General features: G+C 44.8%; 1 protein-coding gene across 1 annotated transcript in view; it reads left to right on the top strand.

Moving 5' to 3' along the window:
* Positions 1–6,109: 6,109 nt before the first annotated feature.
* CIBAR1 (CBY1 interacting BAR domain containing 1) overlaps positions 6,110–11,261 on the top strand; it is a 66,406-nt gene continuing 61,254 nt past the window's right edge. Inside the window, exons 1-2 of the mRNA XM_075316258.1 lie at positions 6,110–6,217; positions 8,649–8,883. Coding sequence (XP_075172373.1) covers positions 6,189–6,217; positions 8,649–8,883 — 264 coding nt within the window. The 5' untranslated portion in view covers positions 6,110–6,188. The remainder of the gene's footprint in view (positions 6,218–8,648; positions 8,884–11,261) is intronic.

Raw genomic sequence — 11,261 nt, 5'->3', positions numbered from 1 at the left:
ATGTTTTATTAAGAAGAGCTTTCACCGCTCCAAGAGGTCTAGAATTTAACAAACATTGTACACTTAAAGTAATTTGCAATTCATATATGAGACATTATCGGGGTGGTGTCTCGCCACCTGTTTCAGTTCGCTCTTCATAGGGAAAGGTGGGTTGGGGAGGGAGTGGATAATCATTATTGTGATATATAATATTTTTGTTTAAATATATGTGAATAACTTGAATAAAAATATCTAATAAAAAAACTAAAATGTTAACTACTGGCACATATCACTAGAGGGGGCTCACTGCATGAGGATTTATACAAGTCTCTGTGAGTTCAATGGGAACTGTATACATCTCTATTTAGTGAGCTCCCTCTAGTGGTGTCTTCAGGCAAAGTTGAAACATTTTAAAGGTGGTGTCTGTAATTGAACATGTTGTCTGCTGAAAATAAGTTATCACCTATCCATAATACCCACACCGGTCATCACAATGGTACTTCCCAAACCGCTGCTTCATTCATTGGGGCAGCCAGAAAAAGCCGAGCTCAGTGTTCAGCAGCCTCTTTGGGAATGCAGAAAATGAAGGTTGAGATGTTTCTGCTATTATTTATGCCTCTTTTGTGAAGTAAATTATAGTAAATTGTGGTGTGGTGCTAAGTCGTACCCCTCCTGCTAACCTTTGAACGACTTTCAAAAATATGGCAGAGTTAGGCTGCTTTCACACCTCCGGTTTTAGCATAGCCGGCCAATCCGGCTCTAAAACCTATGCAACGGATGCGGCGGCAAAACCGCATCCTTTGCATAAGTTTTTTACATGCGGCCCGTCCGGTTTTTGCCGCTTGCAGCAGGCTACTAAGCGTGCGCAGTGGAAAAAACCGCATGCGGCCGGAAGCGGTTTTTTCTGCAGGACGCCGCATGCGGCATCCATAGGCATGCATTGCAAATTGCGCCGCATCGGCTGGATGCGGCGCGATGCGTTTTTTTTTGCCGGACAAAAAAACGTGCCAGGCAACGTTCCATCCGGCCGCCGCATCGGCTAAATCTGCCGCATGCGGCAAAAACCAGACGGAACGAAAGCCCATGCAGCACAATACAACACTAATGTAAGTCTATGCAAAAAAAACGCAACCGGCAGCAAAAAAAAAAAGGTTGCGTTTTTTCTGCAAAGAGCCGGATTGTGCCGCACAGGAAAAAACGGATGTGTGAAAGCAGCCTTAGCATAAAAATACCCAAAGTCGATACATTTGTGCAAAATTCCACAATTCAGGCAGTTTTTCAGTAAAAACAAATCATGATTTAACCCTTAAAGGGAACCTGTCACCAGATTTGGGGCCTATAAGCTGCTGCCACCACCACGATCAGTGGGCTCTTATATACAACTTTCTAATATGCTGTATATAAGAGCCCAGGCCGCTGTGTAGAACGTAAAAAGGACTATATAATACTCATCTAAATGGTCGGTACGGTGCAAACTGTTTGGATGGGTGGGCACCGTTCTCCAGTATCGGTGCCTCCTCTTTCGGCCATCTTTGTCCTCCTTCTTCTGAAGCCTGGGTGCTTGACGCGTCCTACATCATGCACATCGAGGTCCTGCGCAGGCGCACTATAATACTTTGATCTGCCCTGCTCAGGGCAGATTAAATTGCACCTGCAAAGGACCTCAATGCCAGCGAGTGTGGATGACATAGGATGTGTCATGCACTCAGACTTCAGAAGAAGGAGGACAAAAATGGCCGAAAGAGGAGGCACCGCACTCGGAGAACGGAGGCACCCATTTAGTCTGCACCAAACGGACCATTTAGGTGAGTATTATAAAGTCATTTTTAAGTTCTATATAGCGGCCTGGGCTCTTATATACAGCATTCTAACATACTGTATATAAGAGCCTACCGGTGGTGGCCATAGCTTATAGTCACCAAATCTGGTGACGGGTTGCCTTTAATGTGTATGATCAAGAAATGTAATTAATGAAAATAACAATTACCTGTGAAATCTCCCACTTCTCCTGCACTACTGTTGCAGGGGTGCCAGGGAGGTTTTGTGTACTTTGTTGCAGCAATCACTTCCTGTATGTTCATGTAACCACTGCAGCCAATCACTGGCCTCAGAAATGGTGCTGCAATCAGTAGAATAAAGTACTGACATATCATAGCAACATGTCACAGGCTTAAATCAGTAGGGGTTCAAATACTGTAGTATCCACCAGTGACAGGAGCTAAAGTGCTCAGTTTTCACCCTTCAGTTGTTGTTGGTATTCTTTTCACATTATGGGAAACTAGATGTAGATGAATATAGTCTCACACCCTGGCAGATATAGTCAGCTATCCCTGCTTCTTTGAGCAAAAAAGCTCAAAAAATGTAAAATAACTAGTCACTAGGGCAAAATCCGGCAATTTTTGGTCTGGTTCCAGGGATATATGCCTTTTTCTTTAGTGCTCATTTTTAGGGTCTTTATCAAGGGGGCGTGTCTTCCAGGATCCTCGGGGGCGTGTGTTTACCCTGCTCTGCACATTATGACTCTGTGAGCACCACCCCCTTGTAAGGACCATATAAATTAGCACTGAATAAAAAGACTAATATCTCTAGAACTGTAATGCAGTTTAAAATAAAACAAAAAAAAGTCATATTCAGGAGAGCAGGGGGGAATAAAATAAGAACACAAACTGGCCGTATTTGACCCAGTAACATAAAATAGCGCAGGGGTCTTGCATATTTCAATTTGTTGTCCCCTGATTATTATTTTTTTTTACTACCTGCATAATTGAAAATAGTAAAATAATATATACTCACCTATCCATTCCTTTGTCGCACCTCTTCCAACAATGATTAGGTCACTACATTCTATTTCCGGTGGAAGAGCATGTGACATCTGCACGTGCCCTTCCAGCTAGAAACAGGCGTACAGAGACCAGCGGGCAAACAAAGTAAAAATTGGGGGAGTTCAGTGCCTCAAGTGACCATTAATCTTCAAGTCCACTAATATAAACAATTCACTGGCTTAAGTGAACTACAAGGTAAAAAATTTACATAAGAGGAGAAAAAGGAGATCAGGCAACAGTATGCATGTAAAAAAGTTCTTTTAGAATTTTATTAGATAAAATCACATGAAGTCAACTGGTACAAAATACATAATAGGGACAAGTCAAACATAACGTGGAAATATGGAAAAAGTGGTAAAAAGTATGGGCAACCAATGCCGCACAACCTGCCCGTACAGAACACAGGAACAATTGCATGCACGGCCGTTACATTCAAAATTAGTATGGTATGGTGATACCGCGATAAAGTGACACACCCATGGATGTACCTATGGGGTATAGAATTACTGTGATACACTTTCCGTCCTCATCCTAGCCCGGGTGTCCCTGCGGTATGGTGTTATGGTTACCGTGATGTGCCTGTATGGAGAAGGTATACCCTGACATTTGCCTTCAAATTTTTGATAAGTGATATATAGCACATTGTTGCAGGTACATGATTCTTCTCCATGGGTGTGTCACTTTATCGCGGTATCACCATACCATACTAATTTTGAATGTAACGGCCGTGCATGCAATTGTTCCTGTGTTCTGTACGGGCAGGTTGTGCGGCATTGGTTGCCCATACTTTTTACCACTTTTTCCATATTTCCACGTTATGTTTGACTTGTCCCTATTATGTATTTTGTACCAGTTGACTTCATGTGATTTTATCTAATAAAATTCTAAAAGAACTTTTTTACATGCATACTGTTGCCTGATCTCCTTTTTCTCCTCTTATGTATGTTATTTGGAGTAGGCTCTTGCCCTAGGGGGCCCTCACTAGTGGCCTCCCTTGGGGTTACAAGTATTATGGCGAAGTTGTTATATCCAAAGGTAAAAAATTTGCATATTGCTAATCCCTGCCTAACCGTCCCTGTATACACTAGCATAGATAAAGAGATCTCTAGAAAAAGGATTTCTAAAGATCTTTTACTGTATGCTAATGGAGCCGACTAGCCAGGGGAACTAATGCCCAGAGGACTAGTCCCCTCGCTCATTAGCATACGATAAAAGATCTTTATTAATACTTTTTCTAAAGATCCCTTTATCTATGCTAGTGTATACAGGGACGGTTAGGCAGGGATTAGCAATATACACCCAGAACTGCTCGTGGTTCTGGGTGCATATTGCACCTGACAGGTTGCATATTGCGCGACAGGCTCCACAGCTGGAGTCCTCCAGCTGTCACAGCAAACCACCCGAGTGACTGAAGTGAGCAGCGCGATCGGCGGTGCCGTCACTCAGGTGTTTGCTGTCACAGCTGGAGTCCTCCACTTGTGAGCGCACATCAGGCCGCGACTGAAGTGAGCAGCAGCTGGAGGACTCACATGAGTGACGGCACCGCCGATCGCGCTGCTCACGTCAGTAGCAGCCTGAACCGCAGTGAACCTGGCCATGACGTCATTGCTGCGACACCCACCGTACTGCGGGACCCGTAGCTGTGATGTCAGGAGTTCACCCTAGTTTATTCTGATCGCTGCGGCTCTATTATTATTATTATTTATTATTATAGCGCCATTTATTCCATGGCGCTTTACAAGTGAGAGAGGGTATATGTACAACAATCATTAACAGTACAAGACAGACTGGTACAGGAGGAGAGAGGACCCTGCCCGCGAGGGCTCCCAGTCTACAGGGAATGGGTGATGGTACAATAGGTGAGGACAGAGCTGGTTGCACAGTGGTCTCTATCCACATTCACAGCTGGCAGCCATGCTGTATGACCGCTGCCTGTGACAGGACAGGGATGTAGCAGAGCTGGAAGCGTCGTGGGACCTCGTGTGGATTACTTCGGACCTGGAGGGGTGTTTTGAGGGTTAATAAAGTAGTGAAAAAGGGTGGCTTTTTATTTCAAATAAAGGATTTTTTTGGCTGTTTGTAGTTATTTATTTTCACTTACAGATTAGTGATGTGGGGTGTCTCATAGACACATGACATCACTAACCTAGGGCTTAGTGGCAGCTATGGGCCGCTGCCATTAACTCCTTATTACCCCGATTGCCACCGCACTAGGGCAACGGGAAGAGCCGGGTCCAGCGTCAAAATTGGTGCATCTTATTATTGATGCGCCACTTCTGGGGCGGCTGTGGGCTGCTATTGTTAGGCTGGAAAGGGCCAAATAACGATGGCCCTTCCCACCCTAATAATATCAGCCCCCAGTTGTCTGCTGCACCTTGGCTGGTATTAGAAAAATGAGGGAATCCCACGTCATTTTTTTAATAAATCAAATAATTAAAAAAAAATGTGGGACCCCCTCTATTTTTCATAACCAGCCAAGGTACAGCAGAGAGCTGAGGGTTGCAGCCTGCAGCTGCTGCTGTTCCTGTGCTGGATATAAAAAATGGGGGGGACCCCATGTTATTTTCTTTTTACCCCCAAAAAATTAAAAAAAGCTAACCAAGCTCGCTATCCCTCTATCAAGCTATTCTTTTATTTCTTTTTATGTATTCTTACTGTTCTTTCTTATTATCTAAGCTATATGTTCTTATTATCTATCTATCCATACAGCTATTCTTTCTATTTTTTCTATCATCTATTCTAGCTATCTATCCATTATCCTTTCCTATCATATTTTGTTTCTCCTTAAAAAAAACGCACCTACATTACAAGCGGTTTTTGGGACATTTCCAGGCTCTCTCTGACAAGGTGCAGTTTTGCTTGCAGTTTGTGTGCAGAAAAAACTGCAGCGTGTGCATGTAGCCTTAAAATGAAAGGATAGTGCTCTGATCACAGCAAATGATTACGGATAGAGGGAAGGATAAAATCTGGGAAAGGGGGATGCTAGGAAAAACTATGGAAAGAAATGACTTGAGGACAATGAGGAGTCATCTCCGCTCACATCTGCAGTGCCACTTCCGTTATCGGCACTGAAGCCCGGATATATCTAATGCCGGACACCGGGCTGAGACCCCACGTGACGGGCGCCTCCCCGGGGTGACGGCTCCCAATAAAATAGGGGCATCTGTCCTGAGCGCCCTCTGCTGGATCCTAGCGACACCGCGGACTGGCAGCGCTCGCCACGCCCCGCCTTCAGCAACAGACACACAGACTCCGCCTCCGTCACGTGATTCTGTGCCTCGGGACGCGTCAAGCAGAAACCATGGTAACGGCGCCCCCTAGTGACTGAGAGGAGTAGGGCGGAGCCAGAGCTGCCATCCTGGAGGACGCGCCATCACCATCGTCATCATGAGCCAGACTCCAGAGGCCAGGGCGAGGTGAGGAGTGTGCGGGGCTGGGGGGCAGGGGCAGAAGGAAGGAGTCACGTCCTCTCCTCGGAGCACGTCTGCAGACCACCAGCAGCCATGTTCCTGCAGCCAAGGTGTGTATAATGAGGGGGCGCATATACAGCATATATGTATATCAGAGGATGAATGCATGGGAGGCGGGAGGGAGAGGAGGTGACTTGTCTGCAGAAGAACCCAAAAAGGATCCAATAAGGATCGGTCCTGACCACTGGCAGTCTGCCCCATCCTGTCCAGAGAGGTGATGTGAAGACATGGGACAGTATATGGTCCTGCCCCTAATATGTGACCGATCTCCATCCTGGGGAGGATCAGGGGGTCCGGGGTGTTGTGACCAGTGATGCTGCCATCGTGTATTCTGTAAATAAGAACGGTGCCTTCATTACAACATTGCTTGTCCTTTATGTCCACCCCAAATAAGTAGGAAAATCTTTCCCTTTCACATCACTCATTGATGCCCTCCTGTAGCATTTCATTCACAAATAGGACATATGACCCCACTTATCACAACCCAAAATGTGTACAGATCGCACACCAAACCCAGGAGGCAAACATCAACCACACACAGACATTGTGCATCAGCCATCACTGTATATTATAATAAGGGACAACAGTGTATGTAATAAAGGACAACACTAAACATAATGGATGACACTGTAATAACAACACTATAAATAATAATAAGAGGGCACTGTATATAACGGACGACACTGCAATAAAGGACTACACTGTAAATAATAAGGGAGGGCACTGTATATAACGGAAGACACTGCAATAAAGGACTACACTGTAAATAATAAGAGAGGGCACTGTATATAACGGACGACACTGCAATAAAGGACTACACTGTAAATAAGGGAGGGACATTAAATATAATAGAAAACACTAATAAAGGTCAACACTATAAATAAGAGAGGATACTGTATATAATAGAAGACACTAAATAATAAGGGAGGAGACGACATAATGGAAGACCAAAAAGATGATACTATAAATAATATGGGAGGATACTACATGATAGACACTAAAAAAGACAACATTAAATAAGGGAGGACACTGTACATAATGGATGACACTGTAATAATAACACTATAAATAATAATAAGAGGGCACTGTATATAATGGAAGACACTGCAATAACAACACTATAAATAATAATAAGAGGGCACTGTATATAACGGACGACACTGCAATAAAGGACTACAGTGTAAATAAGGGAGGGACATTAAATATAATAGAAAACACTGTAATAAAGATCAACACTATAAATGAGAGGATACTGTACATAATAGAAGACACTGTAAATAATAAGGGAGGAGACGACATAATGGAAGACCAAAAAGATGATACTATAAATAATATGGGAGGATACTACATGATAGACACTAAGAAAGACAACATTAAATAAGGGAGGACACTGTACATAATGGAAGACGCTTTAAAATAATAAGGAAGGACACTTCATAATGGAAGACCCTGTAAACAAGGACAACACTAAATAAGGGAGGACACTGTACATAATGGAAGACACTGTAATAAAGGACAACGCTATAACTAATAAGGGAGGTCACTGTACATAATGGAAGACACTGTAATAAAGGACAACGCTATAACTAATAAGGAAGGTCACTGTTCTAAAAGACAGATGTTAGTATAATGTGTAAAGGCCCCGTTATACGCAACGATATCGCTTGCGAGCGTACCCGCCCCCGTCGTTTGTGCGCCACGGGCAACGATCGTTAGCATCCATCACACATAGTTACCTGCCTAGCGACGTCGCTCTGGCCGGCGAACCTCCTCCTTTCTAAGAGGAAGGGACGTTCGGTGTCACTAAGCGGCCGCCCTGTAGAAGCGGAGGGGCGAGATGAGCGGCCGGAATATTCCGCCCACCTCCTTCCTTCCGCATCGCCGGCGGCCGCAGGTAAGCTGTTGTTCGTCGTTCCCAAGGTGTCACACCTAGCGATGTGTGCTGCCTCGGGAACGACGAACAACCTCCGGCCTCCACAATCAACGATTTTTTGAAAAGGAACAACGTGTCAACGAAGGACGATTAGGTGAGTATTTTCCATCGTTAACGCTCGTTCATTGGTGTCACACGCAACGACGTCGCTAACGATGCCGGATGTGCGTCACGGAATCCGTGACCCCGGCGATATATCGTTAGATACGTCGTTGCGTGTAACGGGGCCTTAAGGCCAGCTTTAGGCTTTGCATGGAGAACCTTTCGGTCTCCTGCCCACCAAGTCATAGATGTTAGAGAACGTTAGAGATGATGCCACATTTCGGAAAAACATTGATGTTCTGCCAGCTGGTGGCATCTCAGAGGAGAAGGCCTCCTTGCAATATTTAGGGTTTTTTTTTTTTTGTTGTTATGATCCAACATTTCATTTGTGTCTTACCCCAGAGACAATCAGACCAGACAGATTCAAGAGACAGTCGGTAATGTGGAAAAGCACTTTGGAGAGCTGTGCCAAATCTATGCCGGGTATGTCCGTAAGACTGCCAGGCTACGGGACAAAGCTGATCTGCTGGTAAGAGAAGTCAATGCATACGCCGACACAGAAACCCCAAATCTGAAACATGGACTGAAGGGATTTACGGATGAACTTGCCAAACTTCAGGATTATCGCCAGGCAGAGGTATGGGTGCATCTTTAAGACTCGTGACCATTTATCACACAGGGTGTCCTGCATCACGTAACAGCGATCAGACACGTATTACCTGTGGATAGCCGATGAGTATTGTTAGTAGGACAGACCTATAAGGCTATGTGCACACGTTGCCTTTTTTTGTGACCACAAAGATGCAGCGTTTTTGACCACATAAAATGCACCCGCAGTAAAAAAAAAAAAAAAAAAGCATTAAAAAAAATCATGCGTTTTTGCGCGTTTGACCGCATTTTTGCCACATTTGTTCCTGCGTTTTTTTTCCAATGCATTGCATGGGTGAAAAACGCTGGCAAAAACGCAGAAATAATTGACATGTTGCGTCTTTTTGGTCACCGCAAAAAATGCACCTATGGCTATGTGCGCACTAGAAAAGTGATTTTTCTCAAGAAAATTTCTTGAGAAACTTCTGGGAGTTGAAGATTACTGCATCTGCGGTAAAAAAAACGCACCAAAACCACGGGGAAAACGCGTGCGGTTTTGCCGCGTTTTTGGTGCGTTTTTGCCGCGGTTTTTCCGCAGGTTGGTCCCTGCAGTTTTTTTTGCTGTAAACTCCAATAAATAATATAGATAATCGACAGACAGATAATGGATAGAGAGAAAGATGAATAGATAGATAGATAATAGATGAGAAAGACCTATACAATGTCCCACCTCCCTGCATATTCTAAGCTTGCACCCTTTAGTGACTTTTATGTGGCACTAAAGAGTGCTTAGCCTTGTATTTAGCCAAAAAATAAATAAATAATTAAAAAAAAAAACCGACTTGAGGTCCCTCCCTATCTTTTGTAGCCAGCTAGGGTAAAGCAGACAGCGGTAGCCTGCAAACCACAGCTGGCAGCTTTACCTTGGCTGGTAATCCAAAACAGAGGGCACCCCACGCTGTTATTTTACATTAAATAAATAATTTAAAACAAAAAACGTGGACCCCCCCCCCCAAATTGGATCACCAGCCAAGGTAAAGCGGACAGCTGTGGTCTGGTATTCTCAGACTAGGGAGGTCCACCGTTATTGGACACTTCCCAGCCTAAAAATAGCAAGCCACAGCCGCCCCAGAAGTGGCGCCTCCATTAGACGTGCCAATCCTGGCGCTTTGCCCCAACTCATCCTGTTGCCCTGGTGCGGTGGCAAACGGGATAATATATGGGGTTGATGCAAGATGTGTAATGTCACCTGGCATCAGGCCCTGGTGTTAGTGATGTCAAGCGTCTATCAGATACCTGACATCACCAACCCAGTCAGTAAGAAATAAAAAATAGACAACAAAATAAGTTTTATTTGAAAAAACACTCCCCAAAACATTCCCTCTTTCACCAATTTATTGAAAAGAACAATCAAATCCGGGTCCGGCGTAATCCAATAAGGGGGTCCCACGACGATCCATACCATAGTCACTGTCCCAGTCAATGAAGAACAGAATGTTCCCCATTGGCTGGGAGAGCAGTGCAGTGACCTGAGCTAACATCAATAGGTCAGCCCAGGTCACTGCAGGGGATGACGAACGCTGCTGTCAGGAGGTTAGCTGAGATCATTACCTGCTGTGACGATCTCCTGCTCTCCTGACGTCAGCGCTGTCACTGTCTTCTATGCCCATTTAACCTCCTTACAGCAGCGCTAGTCATCCCCGCGGCTGCCAGCACTGCAGTGTGAGAAGCTGCTGATACTGCAGTGCGGGCAGACACTGACACTGCTGTGCGGGCAGCCGCGGGGCTGAAGCGGGACACAGACTGCACGGGCACCCAACGGAGGTCACACGGAAGTGCTTCTGTGCGGCGTTCAGGGAGTGTGATGTGTGTGTGTTTAGGTTCTGCTCCGCTTCCTCTTCCTGTCATAATGACATCACTTCCCTGCAAAACGCAGGGTAGTGATGAACATTACCGCAGGTAATTCGCGGCTATACCGAGGGTATACCGAACATCATTTGCTATCTGTGGTATATCCCCGGTATTTCGCGATTACATTACAGTGAATGGAGTGAAATACCGGGAGTATACCGCAGGTACCTGCGGAAAAGAAGTTACATGCACATTTTCTCAAGAAATTTTGCAGAAAGAATGTTCTTGAGAAAAAAACGCAGTGTGCGCACAACTATTTTTTTTCCCATAGGTTTTTCTGGGAAATGTCTGCAGAAAGGTTACAAACATTTCTCAAATTTCTGCAGCAAAACCGCGGGTAAAAACGCAGTGTGCGCACAAGGCCTATAACAAAACTGCACTGTGCGGACAGCAAAAATGAAAACTCATAGACTTTGCTGGGGAAGCAAAGTCATACAGTTTTAAGACCAGAAACTCACCCAAAAAACGCCGCGAAAAACGCACTCTGTGCACATAGCCTAAGAGGGAACCTGTCAG

This window comes from Anomaloglossus baeobatrachus, chromosome 6, assembly GCF_048569485.1.
Source record: "Anomaloglossus baeobatrachus isolate aAnoBae1 chromosome 6, aAnoBae1.hap1, whole genome shotgun sequence".
Taxonomy (NCBI): Eukaryota; Metazoa; Chordata; class Amphibia; order Anura; family Aromobatidae; genus Anomaloglossus; species Anomaloglossus baeobatrachus.
Note: the sequence above shows the minus strand (reverse complement) of the source record. Positions and strands in the feature narration are given on the sequence as shown.